The sequence below is a fragment of the Molothrus ater genome, chromosome 12, assembly GCF_012460135.2.
Source record: "Molothrus ater isolate BHLD 08-10-18 breed brown headed cowbird chromosome 12, BPBGC_Mater_1.1, whole genome shotgun sequence".
NCBI classification, from domain to species: Eukaryota; Metazoa; Chordata; class Aves; order Passeriformes; family Icteridae; genus Molothrus; species Molothrus ater.
The window spans coordinates 17,337,257-17,359,784 of NC_050489.2; the positions used below are offsets into that span (position 1 = coordinate 17,337,257).

The 22,528-nt window shown below is 39.4% G+C and overlaps 1 protein-coding gene across 2 annotated transcripts in view; it reads left to right on the top strand.

Moving 5' to 3' along the window:
• CDH13 (cadherin 13) overlaps nt 1-22,528 on the top strand; it is a 449,240-nt gene that overhangs the window by 257,406 nt on the left and 169,306 nt on the right. For both annotated transcript variants that reach the window (XM_036390362.2, XM_036390361.1), the window contains exon 6: nt 5-149. In XM_036390362.2, the coding sequence (XP_036246255.1) occupies nt 5-149 (145 nt within the window). The remainder of the gene's footprint in view (nt 1-4; nt 150-22,528) is intronic.

Below are 22,528 nucleotides of genomic sequence, written 5' to 3' on the forward strand. Positions count from 1 at the left end.
GCAGCTGGAGGTGGAGGTGGTGGATATGAACGGGAAGACCTTGGACGGGCCGGTGCGCTTGGACGTCTTGGTCATCGACCAGAACGACAACAGGCCCATGTTCAAGGAGGGCCCCTACGTTGGGCACGTCATGGAGGGATCTGCCACAGGTGAGTGCCAGGCACCCACAGCTCAGGAAATCATTGTATTTGCAGGGATCCCTGTGGCAGGCAGGAACGATCAATCTGACTCCATGTTTTCTGAAGGTTAATTCATTATTTTTTGATATTATATTATATTAAAGAATGCTATACTGTACTAAACACAGAAAGGATGCTTACACAATGCTAAAAAGATAATAATGAAAACTCTTTCCAGAGTCCTGACACAACTTGGCACTGATTGGCCAAAGAGTGAAAACAACTCACAGCAGGACCCAATGAAACAATCACCTGTGGGTAAACAATCTCCAAACACATTCCACATGTGAGCACAACACAGGAGAAGCAAATGAGATAAGAATTGTTTTCTTTGCCTCTGAGGCTTCTCAGCTTCCCAGGAGAAGAATCCTGGGGAAAGGGATTTTTCAGAGAATGTGAATACGACAGAGCTTGAGCAAATCCTCTGTTGATAAATGCATTATTATCACTCTGTACAAGTTTTCTTACTGATTTGGTGGCTCACTGGATTCTTCCTCTGTGAAAAGAAGCAGGAGCAGCACAACTTAAGGACAGCAGGTAATGATTTTTGAAAAACAAGTCTCTGCAGTAAAAGAAAGTAAAAGGAAAATACCCAGAAATTAGTTGGAAATAGGAGCTTTGATTTTGGTTCATGTTTTTTCTTCATCTCTGGAATCAATGAAGACAACCCCTAGGATATGATTAAGGTTCAAACCAAATATCATGAGCAATTTCTGTGCAGAGTGGGAGTTTCACTTTTTTTTTCCTGTAAGTTTAGTTACTGGAAGGGTTGTTTTTATTTGTTTATCTAGCATGAGTCTGGTAAATAACACAAATAAATGGAAAGCACATTATGAATAGACTAATGTTGTAGGGGAGAATGAAATACTGAACAATGCTGATAAACAGATGTTGTAAATGCAGATACAACCATTGCAACAAAACAAAAACACATTGATAATTAAAGTTAGCAAGGAAAATGTTCTGATTAAGTTTCCTGTTGATTTTGTCTGATGAGGAAATTCTACAAGAGTAAGATGCTGTTCCAAGTTTTAATGTGGGTATAACCATCCGAGTTAAACTCTTCCCTCATATTATGTAAGATTTCTGCTGAATTTTTCATTTTCACATAGAGTTCTTCATATCTAAAAACCTGTGGGTATGAAATGCATTACAAGCTGCTCCTTCAACAGATTGAATTTTTGAGGTAAATGTTTATTTACCTCACTTGTGACAAACATATAATGAAGATATTGATGATCTTTTCAGCCAAACAAGAAATGTTTCATGTTTGAGAATACGGCTGCCAGCGGAACACTCTTTTCTTTTGTAGGTCTCTAGTACATTTTTTAACTGGCAATTCTCTATTTTTATTATCCATAAACTCTCCTTGTTTTCCTTTTTTTTCCCCACTCCTTATATTGAAGTTTACACTTCTGATTCAGTAGGGATGTTTCTCAGCCCACCTTCCAGTGAATTCTTCTGTAATAGTTTCATCCATTTTCTCCTATTGCCGCTTTGTATTGACTCAGGTATCATTTAGCATTTTGATTGTCTTTCCTGTTGGCCAAAGTTTGAATAATTTTTCTCAGCTTTCCCTCCCTTACCCTCCGGGTATTCATCACATTAAACTTCATAACCTCATTTGCCTGGTGTCAAGAGCACCAATGCTTGCAAAATTATTTTGTGCACAATGGAGCCTGTGGGATCAGGGTGGGCTGGAATCAGCCACAGCTCTCTGTGCAGATGGCACCCACTCAGCCACCACTTCCTGGTCTTCTTTTCCATAGTTCTTCCCAACTTCTGGCACAGATCTTCAAATTATTCATCAGGCTCTGCTATTTTATCACAGAGGTTATCAGAGAATATTCTGGGCTGGAAGGGCCCCCCTCAGCTGTTCCAAATCAAAGGTTGCATGCACAGCTTGAGGGAAATCCTGATGTGTTGGCAAGTGCCATTCCTGAGTCCTTCCCTTTGGATTGCAATTGTGCTGAATTTCATTGCTGAAGCTGCAAAAGGAAGGCTTTGAATGGGGATTTTGAAGGAATTTTGAATGAGTTAGAGATGGGATCTCTGAGTTTTTAGATGATGATGTTTATTTTTCTTATCTTCTATATAGGTAGGAAGGGTGAGTTCAGCTCACATCTTCACAGCATGGTTCAGAAGGTCACAAGACCCTTAGTTATAAGACCTTTCAAGGATTTATTGCTTAATAAAATACTGTTGATAAGGATATTTATATTTTTGATCCAATCCTTAAATATTTCATTTTATGGACTCATGTTATAGTGTAAGCTTTCTTAGTTAATTATGTTATGATACACAAATTTACAGTACTGAATTTTAAACTTCTTGTTTACCTTTGTTACTACTTAATTTTTTTTTCTATATTTTGAACTCTAAAACTCTAAACTTTCTTTTTTTTAACTTAAAGTGTTTCTGCTTTAAAGCTACATTGTCACTTCTATTACACAGAAATTACATAAACACAGAAATTACAGTGAAAAGTTGTGCCAAGCCCCTTTTAAGAATCTTCTATCTGAGATAGATATAAATCCACCAAAACTCAAGAAAACATGGAAACAGTGTGTGATTTTTGTATTTATTTGATCTGTCTATGAATAATTTAAGAGCCTTTTGAACACAGTCCCAGTGAGGATGGTTTGGGTGGTGTTTAAATAGATTTTTTTTTATGTCACTAAGGCCATTCACATTTTTTTTTTGTGTGTGATTTTTAAACTCACAGTAAACACCCCTGGTTATTTGGACACTTACAATTTCTGTGCCATCCCACTCCTGGAGAGGCAAGTACCTGCCTATAATTACTGAGAGTACAAACTACATTACAATGAGTATTCATCTGAATTTCAAGCTAGGGCTTGCCAGACCTTATAATTAATGATAAAAAAATGTGACTGCTAGGTGATATTGCTACAGATTTATTTCTTGATATATCATTCCTAGGGAAATTTAATAATATAGTTAGTTACAGTAAATTAGCTCTTTTCAGGGAAAATTGTTATGGTTCTGAAAATAGCCCAGAGTTAAATCCTAACAAAGTACACTCAAATGTGTGCTTAAAGTGACCACAGATGTGCTGAGACTTCTATTAGGCCTTTTCCTGGAGGGACTGCAAACTTGGAGGCTTTTTATCAAAAATAAATGAACTGGAAGACCAGTAGAAACTGTTTGAAGACAGGAGAACCAGTTTGATTTGTTGTTTTTTATTTATACCAGCTCCCACTCCTGGATGAGGTTGTAGTCAGCATATGTGTACCAGGAAAATAATGGCAGAGCCTGGCTCAGTGACACTGATGGCAATTTTTGGACTGACTGTAATGGGTTTTGTGCTCGCTGCACTGCTGATTTCTCATGTTTTTGTTTTCTGAGTTATGACCCAGTTTATTCCCCGTAGATCTCTGATTTTTCCAGCTGCCAGCTCAAGGGTTGAGGAGCTGTCTCTTGCAGCAGCCTCACCTGAGCACATTAATGAGGGTGGCTCCAATGCCATGGATTCCACAGGCGGGCAGAAACCTTTGGATATCTCACTTTAGAGGCTGGAAAGTGGAGGAGGGTTCAATGAACTTGGCAGCCACCTCATTTCTCTCGCTGGAGGCACTTGACAGAAATTATTTTAAACACATCTGACATGATGTGACTTACAATATGCTGCAAACCCAGTGGGGTAAAATCTTAACTGCAGTGGTTTAGCAAAATTGCTTGAGAATTGCATTTAAAGAAAGTAACTTGTTTTCTGTGCTGCACACAATAGCCTGGATCCATTGCATCCCAGCCAAGGAGCCTGGACTGACAGATGTCTATAAATAATTGCTGGAAATAAAGGGACACTCGGAGACATTTAGAGAGGAAACAGAAGGAATTAAGAAGAATAGCCTAGAGGGTTCTGCAGTATCATAAAATAGTAATTTGTAGAGCTGGATAAAGCATGAGGAAGGGGCTGAGTATCATTGGAAGCTCTGGAAAATTGTGCAGTGGTTGAGGTAAATGAAAACTGGTGTTGAAATGGTGCCTTTTATTTAGAACAGCCTGCCAGGTTCATTGATTGGTTGTTTGTTGGTTTTTTTTGAATACTTAAACTGTGCATTAACTTATTGTTAGGTTAATAAAAATGGGATTGTATGTGATAGATGGAGTCAAAAGAGTCCACGAAAGGGAAACAAAAGCCCTAGCAAAGTGACAAATATAAATTTGGCATTATTGAATTTACACACCTGTTGCCAGCTTTGATCCCTTTCAAATATTCTGGTACTGTTTTCCAGACTCTCTTTATTTGTGCCCTGCTATCCTTGCTGGCCTGTGGCAGAAGAAGGTTGCCAAAGCTGTAAATTTAATCAAATTGTATTGAACTGGGTGAAGTGTCAAAGTCTTCTTCTTTCTTTTGACCTATAAATCTCAGGGCACAGAGGGAAATTTTACAAGGGTGATTTTACAAGCTGTCTTTTTTCTGAAAGATTAATTATCTTTTTTAAGTCACAAAGAGCCATTAGAAAAGGATAGTAAAGGATATAATATCTTTTTATTTAGGAAAAAGTAGAATCTGGAGTTTCCAGTCTTCTCATTCTGCCTGCACCAGGGTTAGGGTGACACTTGAGTCTTTTTGTCACAGAAGTTTCACTGCTGTCCATAAATGTTTATTTGTTGATATTTTATTGAGTTGGGTTTTTGCAGTACAAACTTAGAAGTATCTATAGATCTGACCTGCAAACAGAAATATCTCAGAAAATTCACCTCAAAACTATCTCAAAATTGAAGTTTGAACCTGAAGTTTTTTGATTCCTAGCACTGCCACTCGCAGCAATACTCAGATTTAGAGGAGATTTGAAGTGTCAAATGTTACATATTTAATTATGAAACACTACTGTGAGCTCTTGTGGAAAATGAAATAATAAATTGGAATGAAACTGTGGACGAGGAAGCCTCTGACTCAAAGAAGCTAAAGAATAAATATTTATTTGTTAAACCAGCCTGTTTCACAGCTTTTCCCCAGTCCTTCCTACTGGAGATGGAATGCTCAGCTTTGGGTATAACTCAGCAGAGCAGTTTCCAAGTTCCTTTTCTTCCAGAAATGTTCAGTCTTGGCAAACTTGAAAACTTGCTGATGGCAAACTTTCAGCCCTCCTTTCTTGGGATTAATCATCTGCATTTCAGCAAAACTCCATTTGCTGCCTCAAAACCCTTTGTAATCTGGCCTGTAAATGTAAGGGATGTGAACTAGGTAGAAACATCTGTAATGTCAATATTTAAATTTCCAAGCAGAAGCCAAGCAGCAGCCAGGCTAATTATGCACAGCTGCTTTGTATATCCCAGTAGGAAATTTTTCACAGATCTGTGTGGAATAAAATACAGCTGTATATGAATATGGTTATTGTGTGTATGTATGGATAGATCTATTTTTTAAATATGTATGATGTGCATATATTGCAGAGAGATGAGCTTCTATAGACACAAATATCTGATCTTTTATTGGGGATTCTGGTATATTTTAGTTACTGTGTAGGTGCATGATGGAAAGAAAAGATTTGCATTTACCAATAATCTGTTGCATGATGGCAGACAAAGCTGCACACCCACTGTAATCTGCCTGCTGGAAATTGAAAGGAATAACCCATTAAAGCAAGCAATTAACAGGTTCTCAGGTATGCAAGTGTGGTTAAACCAGTGCATTTGGAGGAAATGCAAATAATCTCATGTGTAGCAATTAGCAGTTTCCTCAGCCTGGGTCTGGGATGGGTGTCTGGGAGCAGGAGGCTCCAGGGTTCAATTAGTTCTGATTTCCAGCAGAACGAGGTTAAAGCCAGGGAAGGCTCCAGACCAGCTCAGGTGCACAGGTGGAGTTACTGAACTGCTTGGGAGGACTGGAAATGAGTCACCTTCTTCAGTCCCAGACAGAACATTCCCTTTGTGATTTGTGTGCTCACTGCCCCTCCTGCTAAAATGAGCTTTCTTCTTTTTTTCCATAGTTACACACAAGTTATACCAAAATTCATCCTTATGGCCAGATCAGCATTAATGTCTGATGTCTAAGGCTGTGAAAGCCTCGTGGTCTCTGTGCCTTGGACAATTCATGGGGTGCTCCCAGCTCCCTGCACAGAGCAGTGATGGCTGGAGTTTGGGCTCCTTTGGCATTACAGCCCAGGCTCATGAAATAAAAATGAGCATGTTTCTTAATCAAAGAACAAATGAATTTTTTAAAAAAATGCTGGAGTCCTTGCTGGGTCCTGAAACACAAGGGCTCAAATGAATTTGTGCAATTTGGGATGTAATTGTTTGCAAAAGGAAATTTATGTACTAATTTACTTAACAGTGCCTTTTGCACCTGGGCTTTTGCACCTGTTTTGTGCATCTCCTTCTGTTCTCTCAGGAGAGACAGGGATGAGCTTTAAAGCTCCAAGCATTTTGGACACATGAGATTAAACTGATCCATGTAATCAATAAATTGAAAGTTCCTGCAGTCCCAGGAAAGCATTCTCTGAAAGAACTCAGGGCTGTGTGGCAGCCTGCAGGGAGGGAGCATGCTGCAGCCCTCTGGGCAGGCTTTATTAGTGGTATAAACCCTCAGTTTGTGCTCATACACTTCTAAATCACCCTTTGTGGATGTTGCCATGCCATCCCCTCTGCAGGCCAGCAGCCCTGCAGGAGTCAGGGGCCTGGCAGCATCCACTCCTCCATATTTCATCCAGATCCTTTAAAAGCTCATGGAAAGGGTGATAAATCCCCCGGAGCTGCAATGATGTGCCACAAACTGATGATGTGGTTGGAGGCTGGTGGCAGGGATGCTGCAGTTGAAGCCCCATCCCACCCACCCTGTGCTCCCACCAAGCTGGGTGTAAATCCCAGGCTGTGTCACCGGGGTGGTGACAGGGACAGGGTCCCCTCTGACTGCAGGGCTGTGCTGTGGCCACTGCTCCCGCTGCCAAAGCAAAAAGAAAAGCCAATAAATTGTCAGTGCAGGCAGGCTTTGCCTCAGTGTGCACTGCAAATAGACAGATCCATCCTACTTGTGTGGTGGGAGATATGAGTGGAAAACTCAGCACAGCACAATGGCAGATTATTTATTCCCTTACAAGTTAACCCGATTAATTCAATTTTAATTGAAAGCTATTATCTGATAGATAGTGCCTTAAAATAATTTTTTCTTTTCTTTTTTTTTTTAGCTGTAGGTTCACATTTTTCTTTATTTTTTTTCTCATTTCTCCCTTTATATCATCCCCTCACAGTTCTTCTTCCTTCCCCACCACTAAATATTGGGAGTTTAAATTGCAATCTGTAATCCCATGAAGTTAAAAAGGAGTTGCACACTACCCTTGGAAGAGTGAAAGCAATTGCAATAGGAAAGGAAAACTTAGTGAGAATGACCCCACAGTAATCTATTTTTGCAGCATGAGAGGTTTGTGCTCTTTTATAGAAATATTCAAAATAGTTCACTTGACTTTCAGATACTGAGCACAACTTCTAGAAAAAGGCACTCTTTGACTTCTTCATTCAGATCACATCTGTTAACTACAGGAGATGTCCCCTTTGCTCACCACTATTCATTTCCACACACAGTTGCACTATTTCTCTGTAGCACTTTTCCATGGCTGTTCACCAAAAATAGGTGGGAAATTACATTTATTTTTGGATGTCAAGCTCTCCTGGAGAGCACCATTAACATGCTTGAAAGTAAGCAGGAGAAGCTTTTATAAAATGACACATTTGTACCTGAAGAACTTTCTGGAAATGTTGAGACGTTTATTATTGGCTTTCTTGTGGAGGGAAAGGGGGAAAGGTGCTGTCAGCTGATGCTGAGCTCGATTCACACCTGGGGAATGTGATAGACAGGTTGAAGGTGAGATCTCACAGCTCTTGCTTTCAATCCATCTTCTGCTGGTACATGTTGGAAACTCCAGCAGAAATGTCTTTAAAATGTGGTTTGAAGAAAATATTAACAGATACATATTCAAGACAATGATTTTTGGGGACACAAATATAGCTCATCCTTGCTATGATTTAAGCACAGAGCAGGAAAATTGAATATATTGAATCTTTTTTGATGGAAAATGCACAACTTCAGGTCCATGTTTCAATTGTACAAGGCTAAGTTCTGAAGGCAAAAATATTTTGATTCCAAAGTAAAAGGCAAAAATAACTTGGTTAAAGAATTTTAACTGATTTTTCCTCAATGCTTACTTATTATACTTAAACCCACTTGTAGTTTGAAAATGGAAATTACTATGTGCTGAGAGTTATGCTGGTGACAATAGTGGATGTTTTCTTGGACAGCTCTGTCCCAGCTTCAAATCTGTGTTTTAACAGTTTGCTTATACAGAATGTTCTATTCTAAAATTAGTGTGGTAAAACATGATCTTAAGAGTACTAGAAGAATTTAATAAATGTTTTAAGAGACAGGAATATTATAAAAAATGTGATTTTGTATAAAATAGCAATATTTGCCATGCAAACCTTATGGCAGCACGTATAACACCCCCAAGAAAGGAGATGTACATTGCTGGATGAAAATGCTTCCATTTCCTCTGTGGAATCTCTGAGAGAAAAACAAAATATGATTTCCATTATAAAGGTAAAGAGCACAGTCTACTTTTAACATCATTTCCTTTTAATCATCAAAAGCATTGTCAGGAAACTTGGCTGGGAAATTTATTTTTAACATGGTTTTGAAATTGAGAGACACACCTCAAGACAAAGCTACTTTAATTAATGAAATAATTAGCAATACACTGCAGGTCTTGTCCATAGGGCCATATGATTACTCACTCAATTAATATATGATGAATTTTCTTCCAGTCTACTCGAGGGTGTAATTTTATTAAGCACACATGGAAACTCTATTTCTTGGCCTTGCTGCTTTAGGCTCTAAAAGGGCAGTGTTTGCTGATCTCACAGAGAGAAGTAAGAAAGATTTATTTCCCCAGTTGGGTGGGGGCAAAAAGCACCCAAAACCAAATTTAAAAAGGCAAAAAGCAACCAAAACTCCCCCAACTCTGTGCATTCATTTCATCAAACCCTTTTCACTTCTCTCAGATGAAGATGTGTTATTTGTTGCTCTAAGCAGAAGTCTCTCATCTATAGTGACAACCTTTGGGCTTTGAAAATATTGCCAGTCTCAGTATGTTTTTACAATCTGAATTTCATGATGTTTGATTAAAAAGGAGTCTCTTGAACAGTTGTTCTCTTTTACCATTAGCAGTTATAAATACAGTATCTTTCTTTAAAGGAGCTTTAAATTTTTAAAGAGGTGTTATTTGAAAGTTTTTTATCTGTCATTTCTTGCCATCAACCCTGTGGTGTATCTGAGAAGTTTGGAAGGCATCTGAAACACTGAAGTTAAAGAGAGCGTCTGTGCAAGATCTCCCTCAAATGACAATTCCTTGTGTCAGCTGGGATTGGAATGTTGTGAAATCAGTGGGAATGTCAGTGAAATTCATACAGGCTCACTGTTGCTAAAAGCCCATGTGCTACAAATCTGAGTCTTTGCAGATGAAATTGGCAACCCATCCCTATTTGGGAGGGCAAAACCCATCCCTGCTGCATCCCCAGCTCCTTGGTTCAGAATGTGGCCCTAATGTGGGCCTGGATTTCTTAGAATATACAAAACTTCAGAAGGTTGTCAGCATCTCAGCTCGACTCTGGATGGGATTTGCTTTCAGGATTTAATCCACTACCTTAATTTTCTTTTACATTTTGTTGCATGAAGCATTAATTAACGTCATTGATCTGGCAGTTTGAATTCTTCAGCACCTGCAGCACCTTTGCTGGAAAGCTTCATGCTTAAGTACTGCTACCCAAAGCACTCTGTAAATTCTCTGAGTCAGCACCTAGGTAGCGTTTTTCACTCTTCAAAAAGTTCTCCTCTGGGGCAGAGCACCAATTATAAAAATGCAATCACAGCAGTTACATGATATTAAAATAAAACTTATGCAGTAGCACATAATAGCAAATCAAACTATTAAACAATATCGAGTTTCCTCCTGTATGCAAGAATAGGTTCTTCCTCCCACAGGCTTTGGAAGTGTCACTGTCAGAGGAATTTTAAACTTTGCAGGGTTGGGCTGGGGTTGAGGCAAGCCCTGGAATCACAGAATCATGGAATGGTTTGGGGAACCTTAGGGCTGATCCCATTCCATCTCTGGGAAAGTTTTTTGAATCAAATATCGTGAAATTCCATTCCCTGCCATGTACAGGGTCATCTTCCACTATCCCAGATTGCTCCAAGCCCTGTCCAGCCTGGCCTTGGACACTTCCAGGGATCCAGGGGCAGCCACAGCTTCTCCAACTTGTGCCAGGGCCTCCCCACCCTCAGAGGGAACAATCCCTTCCCACTATCCCATCTAAAGCTGCCCTTCTTCAGTTTAAAACTCTGCCCCATACAAATCCACACCCCTCCTGTTTATAGGGATGAAGCCAGGATGAATGTAAAATGAGTGATGTATTTCAGCTGAACCTGCTTTGGGTTCTTCCACTAACACAAAGCATTGTCTTAAGGCAGAAAAAATTCATTGTCTTAAGGCAGGAAAATGGGATCTGGGTGCTTGGGATCTGGGATCTGCATTCCACTGAGACACAGTCATTCCAGTGCCAGCAGCAAAGTAAAAGTGCTTTGAGGTTTTGGTCTGACAAATTCTGCAAAGCTATGGACAAGCTGAAGGTGTACTCAGATAAATTGTGTTGGAGAGAAAGCTCATACCCTAAAACTGCTCTGAGAATTTCTGGTAAATAGTGGCCAGACACTGAAAGAATATTCATATAAACAGGAAAAAACAAAAAGAAATAACACTAAAATAATGTAATTCTGTCAATGGAGGGACCTGAAACACTGAAATATCTCTGGTGTGGCTGTGAGTGAATGGATTTTGCACTACCTACCATCACTGTTGTCCAAAGTTATCAAACCAGATGCAGGTTTAGCAAGCAAAGTTAGCAATAAATGCAATCAACGTAGCATGGGCACTTCTGATCTTGTTATGTCAACGTTTTGTGCAGATGGGATGAGCAGTCCCCAGATCTGATTGGCCAAAAATTGACACAGGAGATGGGTTCCCAGCTGTGGCAGAGAAGGGCCCTGGAAAACAGAGGCACAGGAGAAACATCAGCATGTTCTAACAGACAGGGTAATGGGTCATGAAATTGCAGACATTACTGTTTGGGCACACTGGCCAGCATTGTTTTGCAAATTCTTGCTTTTTTTTAATTTAAACAGTTTTGCCTTCTTGAATTTAAGCTGAACTCTACCATAGCTTCTGTTAGAAAAAAACCTACAGTACTCAAAATAATTATAAGACCAAAAGATAGACGTGCCTCTTGGGCTTGTTCTGATCTTGCTTATTTGGCAGCTTCACTTGGGGAGGTTACACTTGCAGCAGGCTTGGTGTGTGCTCCAGGCTTACCAGGAGAGAACTAAAGAATTGAAAACTTGATCGTATTTTCTTAGCCAGGGAAAAAAGAAGTTAATAGTATAGCTTTTCTTTTCCAATTTTCATTTTTTGAAGGCTTGCCTTTGCTAGTTAAGATAATATAGTTTATCCATCCTCTGGGCTCTTATTTTCTCATTGCTACAGCTGTATCCCAGAAAGCTGAAATTATCAGCTTCAGGCTTCATTGCTATTGAATAAAGTTTTAACTCCTTTTTCTTTCTTTTTTTTTTTTTAATTTTTTTTTTTTCTTCAAGCTGAAAAATCCTTTTGGAAGCAAGCAGGCAGGCAAGCCTTCTGTTTTCCCCCTCTTCCTGCTTTGCAGATTACATTTTGTCTGTCAGTTCCTTTATGAGTAGCTGCTCCAACTGGAAAGTGTAGGGGAAGGACATCAAAATTCGGCATGTTTTCCTGGCTCACTCTATAGATTAGAGCAGCAGTTACAGCATTATTAACATTCTCTTCAAAGCAGAGTGAGCAGAGGAGTCCATGCAGTGCTCGGAGCAGCCCCAGCACAGACACATCCCCAGCTGCTGATTGTGCCACCTCCTGCCAGGCACCACAATTTGGAAAGCATTTCTCAAAGAACCTTTGTTCAGAGTGTTTTTGCTGCTGAATGGAGATGTCTCTCTCCTAAATGAAACAAAATCAAATCTCCTGATAAAGGCAGAGATTGTTTTCTCAGGCCTCATCCAGGGGGAGAGGCTCTCCCGCCCAGGCTGTAGCAGGGAGTTCGTTCATGCCCACCATGGCTCTATATTAAATATATTGTTCCATAAAAAGTGTTGTGATATTTACTCAGTGCTGGTACATCCTTCTATTACTTTGGTGTGCCCTGAGGGGTTTAAACACTGTATGCTGGAGTAGAGGAAAAAAAAAAAAATCTTCCTTAGTTTATGGATTTTAGCCTTTGCATAAGCTGTGAGGATGGGTAGTGGTGATGCTGCTTAAATACTTCTAAATTTGCCTGGGCTGCAGCAGCCAAAGGAGTAACAACATTTTAAAAAAAGTGTTAATTAAGAGAAACTAAAAGAAGCAAAGGTTTCTTTGTTACTGTAGATTTTCTCTTGCCAATCTGGTGTACCTTAGCTGCAGGCTGGTCCCTCTTAGGCCCAGGAATTACAACCTGTTGAATGCTAAATAGGTGGTGTGCACCAATACTAATGAGGATCTGTTCCTGGCAGCCAAAGGGAGAAAAGGGCATTTCATGGTTTGCTCCTCTGCCTAGGGACACTGAATTTACATATGGCCTAAAACTGCTGATCAGAGCTAATCTCCCTGATCATTATAGCTTGAAGAAAGGTTTAATATTCAGGATGTTCTGAAGGTTTTTTCCCTAAACAAAAATAGGCTGCATGAAAAGTGGGCCATTGGCAAGCCAGGACTGGGAGCTGGTGCCAAGAATTTTAATGGCCTGATGCTAAGCACTGAGGGCTTGTGCTGCAGTGAAACTTTTTGTAGTTTTTCTCCCAGATACTCGTTGGGTTTATTCTGTTGTCTCAAGCCTGCCCTGAAGCACATTTTTTCCCCAGACTGATGTGAGGGGACTTCAGAGATCAAGAGGCAGAGGGATGTGGCTGCTGCACAGTCCTGGCAGCAGAGTGGCGGCTGGGATTGCCATGGGATGTCCCTCAATCCTGCTCTCCTTGACAGTTTTCCCAGGGGGATGTGTCAGTGTGCAGCTGAGGCTGTCTCCTCACTCCTGGCAACGCTTGGAGAGAAGGGACACAAAGATTTTTGGGCTGGGAATCCTCCTTTCTCCTCACTTTTGTTTTAAAGGTGTGCAGATGAATTGCCAGCTTTTGTCTTTCATTCCTTATGATCCAGGACAGCTGGGGATGTACCACTGAGAATAATGCTTCCTCACTCTCCCAGAATTCTAATTTAGGTCAAATTTCTGAGAAAACCAGAACCAGCAAGTTTATTTCTAAATGACTTCCTGCAAAATGCAGGATTTACTCTGCGGATCCATTTAGGTTTCATCCGTATTTGTATTTATGTATTTACAGATCTCCTGCAGCCTTGGCCCACCATTATTCAGCACTTGCTTTTATCAAGTAGCTAAAGAATTAACACCTTTCCTCTTTGCTTTGTAGTGAAAAGGGGGAGATACTTTCAAGAAATTAAAGTCCTGGTTAGAAATTCCAACTGCATTTTTTTTTCCCCCACTGAAAAAACACAGGGAAAAAAGTGTTATTTTCCTGGTTTTTTTTTTTCTTTGGTGTTTTGTGGGGGATTTTTTGGTTGTTTTTGTTCTCCTGGGGCAATAAAAAGAAAAAAAAAACCTAAAAAAATCAACACTCCACCGTGTTGTCCACTCACCAGAAGTGTGGAGAGGCAAACACTGAGGTGTTTTTAGGGCTGCTGGCGGCTCTGGTGGTGGCTGTGTTTGTTCCGCTCCACCCACGCTCTGTCCCGTGGCTCCTCTCTGATCTCTGTGCAGAATCTTTTCTTTCCCTGTGGCTGTAACAAATCTGGGGTGCCTCTCACCTTCCAGAGCAGCATTTCCTCACCTCTCTGACCCTGCCCTGCTCCTGCCGTGCCTCATATTGAGGAACAGTCTCAGAGTTTGCCTCGGAGCTGCGAGGGCAAAGCTTAGTAGGGATAAGGCAGGAATTGAAATAATTTTGCCTTCCAGCACTGTTGACCTCTTCTGCATCACATATGCTGTGTGTGTTCTCATGTGTTAAATTGCAAACTCCAGAAGATGGGTTTTGCAACTTTATTTTTGCTTAATTTGTTTCTTAAAGGGTACTGATTTGGGGATTTTTTTTTTCTTTAAATGTGTAAGAAATCTTTTCAGGAGAGCATCTTGGATCTCTGAAGTGGCTTTGATAGTCCCAGCTTTGATGTGAGTTGTGACCTTGTGATCTGTGACACAGTAGGAACTTTATTGTCCGTAAACTGCCAAGAAATGTATATTTCTATGTGCTGGTTGATGGCACTTTTTGAAATGTATTCTTGCTCATATAAATACATATTCAATGCCTTTTGTTGGGATTGTGTCCCATGAAAGCTGTTCTGAGGACTCCTAATTTTTCCTTCAGCTTGCTGAGCACTTATATCTTCATATGTTTACTTTTAAACAACTCACTTGAGTTTTTCAAACCAGTTTTGGAGAACACTGACACAGGACACAGCAGTTGTTACTCCTACTTTTGGCTTTAATTATCAAGAACATAAATCCTTGCTTGCCAATTAATTTTTGTGCATGGTTGAGAATGGCTGCCACAGTTGGCAACTCCAAGTTGCTATGGAGATATTTTCTGTTGGCTTCCAAGGGTGAATGATGATGTTTGGATGTGCTCATCACGTACCTGGAGGGTGTAGATGCATATTCACATCTTAATTCATAAATTTCCACCCTGTGCTTGAGATTTTATGTTCATTGTTTATCATAGTCAGGTAAAATGGCTTGTGTTCCCAATTCTGAATGTTCCTTCCAGAGTCAGACAAATAATATCAGTATCAAGTTTTAAAATGATTAAAACCATGAAAATTACCTCTTGTAGATGAAACAAATTAATTTATCATTTGGGATGTTGACAAAAGTGCATTGGGTGTGTGTAGGTCTGATGGAAAGCAGAGAAAGGAATCTGGCCTCACTAGGGCTCGGAGTATATTTGTTAGTGAGAAGTTATTGACTCCTTTGTATGTAGATTATATATGTATGTATGTAGATTTGTATGTAGAGTGTATATTATTACCTTTCCTATTTGTGTCTGAAAATCAATGCTCAGCATAGAGGGGAAAAGGAAAATAAAATCATTGTTTCTTCCTATTAGTCATTATCCTGTGAAGAAAATCATAAACCCTTGGGTTTATAAACTAAAACACACTTGGGAGAGCTCCAATGAAGAGCAGTCCCAAATCCTTTAGCAAAGAAAATAAAAATCTCTAGAAAAGGGATCATTAAGAGATTCTTAGGTAATTCTAGAAGAACATCCTGAGTTTTGAGAAGTCAATGTTTTATTTTGTTACTTTAACACACAATATGAGCCCCTCCAAGGATCTCCCAGGTGTCCTGCAGGAAGTAACTGGCTGCAATATGAGAGGTAATGAAATGCACAGTGTTCAGAATTCCTCATCCCACGGTGCTCAAGGCTGCATTACTATTTACATTATGTAAATTAATTGTTAAATGCTGAATAATGTTGAACCCAGTATTATCTTTATAGCATTTATTATAATAGAGCATGTGGAATTTTGCAAAAATATACAGGGAATTAATAATTCTCTCTAATTGCTGGAGGAAGATGTAATACTTTAAATGTGATATTTTATGAGTTACTAATGTTTTTTTTTAAATGGCTCTCAAAACCCAAATGGTCATATTGGTACACATTATCACAATAATAGAGGCAATATTGAGATATAAAGTCTGCCTAGAGAAGTTTGGGGGTGATTTTATCCTTTAAAAATATTGTTCGCTCCAAAGTGAAATACATCTGGGGAATACTTTGGGAGCATTGCCATCAAGCTCAAGGCTAAAGTTCAGCCTTAAAAATGTTTAAAGAAGAGTGCCCAATTGCCAAGTATAATCAATATCCACAAAAAAAAAAAAAAAAAAACCAAAAAAAAAACAACAAAAAAAAAAAACCAAAAAACACACTCCCCCAAAAGAAAAAAAGAAGGCAAGAATTTAAAACGTGGTGGATGCTGGGTGGTGCATCAACAAACCCCTGCAGCCACCTTGGCAAGGAGCTGCAGAGGGGAGCATTCATGTGATGCACGGGATGTGGATCACAGCTCGGTGCTCTACTTCCCTCTAGAGTCAGTGGAAGAAATCGGTGGAGAATCCTCCTCAGGGACGCCCTGGGAGCTGTGGAGTGCTCACTCAGCACTAAAGCAATGGCACCAGCATGACTGGGGGTCTCAGCTGGATGTCGGCAGCTGAAAGGCAACTTCTGAAGCCAAGTCCACTTTTTTCATGAAATTGGGTTTGGTGTCTGGCATATATTTATTTAGGAAGGGCAAACATTTGGTTGGTTACTCAGACTTTTAAACCATGTCCTGCTGAATCGTGGATAGAATTAGGAATTACTCATGGATGGATTTAGGAGTCATGGATACCTAATCTTGTAATGATCATGTTGGGCTACAGAGGAGTGAAATGAAGGAATGGGAGATCAAAGTTCTCTCTGTTTGCTCTTGATTCATGTTTGGTTTGCTCATTTATTTATTGTTTTACTGTATTGGAAGCTCTGCTCAGTCATGACCTGTGTGCACAACAGCCAGGATCTCAAATCTGCACTTTTGGCACCCTGAATCTTTGCAAAGTTTTATCAAATTTGAGGAATATTCTTAACTTAAAAGAGGGAAAAGGGGGAACCAAATATCTTCCATTCTGTTTTGGATGACAGCTTTGTGAGGTTATAAAATATTTTTTTAATTTTAAAGGGAACATTTCTTTGCACCTATTTATCTCTTTTAATTCTTATATTTCATTAAGATAATTGATCTTATGGTTTTCAGTACTCTTTTTTAGTTTCACCAGAAAAAAATATTATGTAGTTGTATCTACTGAACAAGCTAAGTCTTACTTTAAGATTAGATTTGGTTTTCACTTGATCTTCACTTCACTTGTGTATGCTTTTAATTTTCTTGGTTTTAGCAAACATACTTTTACTTTAAACACAAATCTAGGTAAAAAGCACGAATGTTTATACCATAAAAATCACCCAGTTCTGAGGTGAAAAGATAAAAGTCAGGAGGGTTTTCTTCTATAAAAGTACCTTTATATAATATCCCAAAGTGACAAATGCAGTACAAATTGCCAAGTTTTTTTACAAGTTTTTGACATTATAGCCACCTGTTATGTAGGGTAAAGGAAGGTGAAATAAAGAGAAATGGTAAACAGGAAGGAAAGCAGAATGTATAACTCAGTGTAGAGATTCAGTTTCCATGTGAGCACAAAAAGCTGCTCTTTTCCTAATCTCAGTGACATAACATTCACTGTGTCTGCCTCCATAAATATTTCAGAATTACTAAACCTTCTGTAGGTCTTGAGTTTCCCCCTATGAGATAATTGTCTGTGTTACTTCTGTTTTATACACCATGAAATTAGAAAGGTTAGAGCCTGTTCAGGTTTATTGGCTCCTGTTAATTAATCTCACAAAGCCTTCCTGAATGGTTTTTATGATCCCAGCTCGAAAGAAAAGCCAGGAATGCCCCAGTGAGGGTTCTCTGGTCCCTGCTGGCACTGTCCCATTCCTTGTGTGTGTGTGGCTCCATTTCTTTGCTGTCCAGGTGCTGCAGTTGTGTCCTGTAGAAAACATCTCATTTTTTGCATGGGAAGTGAATAAGCCAGGGACTGAGAGTAGAATTAAAAACAAAAAAAACCCAACAAACCCACTTTTGTCATACTGACAAACCTTAATTAAGTTTACTGCCTACCATTCACAGCTCTTGTCCCAGTAATGCCAGTGGCACAAGTTATTTATTTGCTTTTGGTTCAGCACATGGTTTTGCTTTTTACACATCTTTTCCTATGTTATTTACCACAGATGAGTTAATGGCAGACTGGAAATGTATCTGGCACTGACTCAAGCTCTCTTTTCTATCTACAGTATCTTTATATAAAACCCATCCTTTAGAGGTCTCAATAAAAACACTCGATAAGAACCAAGTTGATGGCACAATTAATTTATATTGGGTAACAGGCTTCTCCTTGTAAACTTGGTTATTTGGGAGTTCTGTGGACAACAAGGCAAACTATTCTATAAAATTAACTGTAAAATGATCTGTCCCCATTTCTTCCAACGACCTTTAATGTGATACCTTTTAAACAGTTCATTTTCACCCAAAACTGTAACCCAGAATATTGAAAGCAGTGCAGTGTAACAGCTCCTGAACTCCCAGTGTCATTTGTAGGTCCACGATTCCCCATGAAAATTTCATTTTTTCTGATTCCAAAGAGATAAGCAAAGATCTAAAGAGGTAATGTGAAATTCTAGAGATAAGCAAAGATCTAAAGGTGGGAGAGGGCTGAAGAAGGAGCCAGCCTATGGATTTGCTGGATCCTGGGTGTTTGTCCAGTAGGAATTGGAAAACAGACAGATACCAAGTGGCATGGATTTGCATGGGCTGCATGCTGCTCTGCTATCTTAGAATAAAGATAATTTTGTTTAGGGTTGGTGGTTATCTAGCTTCAATTCAAAAGTTCTTTGATAACTTTGCACTATCACTGCCAGAGTGAAAAAAATTTAATTGGTAATCTGCAGGCAGATTGGCACTACTTCTGGATATTTTCTTCTTTAAAAATTATGTTGCTAATGCTGTCCTTTACACTCATATAAAATTCAAAGCTGAGATTCTTAAAGTTCTCTAACTTAACAGTTGTCACTTAATCAGCTCTGCATGTCCTCTTAAATCTGCTTTCCAAAAGGCTGCTCTTCTTCAGATTTTGCAAAGTCTGGGTGTGGAATACAGGAGGGGTAAAAGATACTAAATTTTCAAAAAAGAACAGAAAAAACCACCCAAAACCCAGAGTAGTCATAGAGGATGGAGGAAATACCTGATTCTGTGGACAGGAGACATGGGATTGCAAAAGCCTTGCTCTGCCTCTGCAGACTCCTCTGGTGACACTGGGCCAGGGAATTTCCTTTTTCAGCAGGGGAAGATGCAAGTGTTCTCCAGAAGGATGTTTCATCTGGATTCTCCAGACAGAGACACTGCCAGGTCCAAGGTGCTTAAAAAGATGCAGATTTTCTTTATTAAACGTTTCCATATTTACCAGTTTTGGAGGAAGTCTTGATAGTCTTTAATGCTGCTAAGCAAAAGGGAAAGGACTGAAAAGGAACTCGGGGAACATTCCTTCCTTGAAGAGCCCTCACTATGAGCTTTTCTGCATGAGGTCACAATTTCAGGCTCAAAATGCACTTTTAAACATGGTTTTGCAATGCTTGTAGGATTTGAGAGTCCAACCATGATTGTTGTTCTCAGAGCATTTATCACTGTGCCAGCAAAAGATTGTAGGTGAAAACTGCATAGTCTGAGCAGCACAGGTCCTATTTTATGTTTTTATCCATCACTACTTGAGAGTGTAGGAATTGTCCTTGTTGTGCTTTGTGTTTGTCGTGACTTCTGCTCTCTCCTGCCACGAGGAAGCTGGGTCATGTCCCCAGCCTTGTGACCCAGAGCTGTGACAGTGCAGTTGAAAACATGGATCTTTTTGGAGTTGGCTTTGCTGAAATTGCTCAGCTTTCAGTTAGTGAATTTAATAGCAGAAAACAGCGAATCTTCCTGCATGATATCACTGTTTTGCCAGTACTGCTGTAATTTTTCATCCATCAGTCCCAAAGAGGAGCCAAAGCACATCCAAGCACACCCCTCTCTCATAAACATTTATTTATTTATTGCTGGACTTGGAGCAGTGCTGACTGCAGAGCTGACAGTGGCTGTCAAACACGTGCCCCTTCTCAGGAAAGGGACAAAATCTGGTTTATGGATTGTGGGTTTGTTTCAAGAGGATGTGAGTGAGTGAAGCAGTGTTTGCCAGCCCTGCTGGTAAATCTGATTTGTGACAAAGTTACCATGGGCTGATTTGAATATTGAGTAAGAGGAAGAGCACTGCTGTGTGTCTCTACACAGTAGCTGCCACATCAATCATAACTTATAAGTACTCAGCTTTCTCTTAGAGGTAATTGCAGATATGTTTACATTTTGCATAAAAAGAAATGACCAATCTAATCTTAAAATCCACAAGTGCTGGAATGAATCTGCTTCCCAGCCTGTGTCCCTTGTTAATCTTCTCTGCAGACAGGCAGCTTGGCAGAGCAAGCCAGCAAATGTATCTCAAAATGCTTGATTCAAACTAAAGTTGAAATGTTTAATAGGATGAATATTTGAATTTCATTATACTTTATACCATGGAAATAACATTGCAGGCATTTATTAAAAAAGCAAACCTGGTCCTTCTTTTGGCCTATAAATTCTGTCTATGATGAATGTTGGAACAGGAGTATAAGCCAATATATTTCTTCAGCTGCCTCCCTAAACATTAAAGTGACATAAAATGCCCAATGATCTGGAACTCCTTTGCCTTGGGACCTCTGTTAACAAGACTTTCAGCTGTGGCATTGGAGGCCAGGAATTATTGGGACCTCTCCTTCATGGAGTGGAGTTATCAAATGACTGATTACAACTGAATGTTCTCATTTCTAGGTATTATATAATCCATCCTGGAATTATTTTCCAAATCAAAGTGTCAGGTGTCCAGGTTCTTTCGCTGTGGTGTGGACAAAGCTCTTGTCAAAGAGCTGAATTCAAAGCTGATGCTACTGAATAGCAGCAGGGATTGATTTTGGCTCTTTAAGAGCCAAATCAATAAGAGGATCATGTACAGAGAAAACTAAGTCAAGCCTGCCTTGTATGCCTTCCTAAATAAGAATTTTATTTATACATATAAATATTTATATATGTATGTGTGTACATATTCTGAAAAACTAGATTCCAGCAGCCTGTCTGTAAAACATTGCGAGTTTTGAAGGAAATTCATTTAACTGAATTTTTAGAAGTGAAAAAAAATAATAATTTCATCACTATGTCCTCTTTCTGCAACACTTTTCCAGAATTGTTACCTTTTATAATCACACAGACTCAATACATGAACTTGAGCACTTCTACAAAGGGAATTTTTTCTCATTGGTTTCTCATTGCTTTGATGTGCTAATTTCTGTTAAGAATAGTTTAGGAATAATTAAAGCATCTCTGAAATAGTCCTCTCGAGAGGCTGAGAGTCACCTACTAATGATATTCAAGAACTACTGAAAGTGACATCATCCCACTGTATTAAATAGTGCTGAAACTTTGTATGTGTCCCAATGCCTCACTTAAGCTATAAGTGAGAAATTAAAAGAGTAAGGAAAAAAGATATACATTTACACACCTCTGGTTAAGGGTTTGCCTTATACAAGCATTTGTATATATTGTTTTTCTGATTTTTCTTTATTTCTGTCTGATTTTTCTTTATTTCTGGCTCATTTAACCTTTTGTCTTCATGGCAGCTGTTGGACTGCAGACATTTTGGACCTTCTAGAAGTTTTTAGCTGTGACTTTTTTGTGGGGTTTTTTTTCATAAATTTCTTAACTTTTTAACGTTGTGCTCCAAATGTAGAAATTACAAAGGAAATCTCTTGCTAAATGTATCCAACAGATTCCCTACTTCACTTGCAAATGACCATCCTTTGTTAAAAAAAAATATGTTGCACAGCTTGTAGCTAATAGAAGCCCCAAAAGATAATGAGTTCTCTATTGCAGAACAGATGTATGCTGCTCCTTTTATCATAAGGAGTAGATTTACAGGAGAAAAAAATTGCAGTAACCCTTGAATATTCACAGCTTTGCTGGCAGTCCTTGCTGCCTGTTATTACATGAAAAAGGGCACTGTGGCAACTGAAAGTCAAGAGCAATTAAATAAAAGCTAAAACGATACATACCAGGTTGAACATCTAACAAAGACTCCAACGAGTTGTTGGAGAGTAAGGGAAAAAATGGAAAAGGACTAAGAGGAGAAGCTATTAAATGAAATATTGGCTGGTAGTTCCCTGCAAACTCATTAATTGAGAAGTAATTCTAACAAGCAGGCAATTGCCAAAAGCTGCAGTGGAGAACATACAGAAAAAAATTATGATCACAGCAAGTTGGTTATTTCTTTTTCCCAGAAACAATATCATTCCCTCTACAGCTCCAGTGCCACAGGGGCCTGGAAAACACAGGATCACATTCCCTCCAGGAGAGCCAGGGAGGTGCTCCAAGTCTGTGCTCTGAGGCCATGTGGTCTCCAAAATCACGCCAGATCCATTGGTTTTCCATGTGGTCTCCAAAGTCAGGCCAGATCCATTGGTTTTCCATGTGGTCTCCAAAGTCAGGACAGATCCATTGGTTTTCCATTTGGTCTCCAAAGTCAGACCAGATCCATTGCTTTTCCATTTGGTCTCC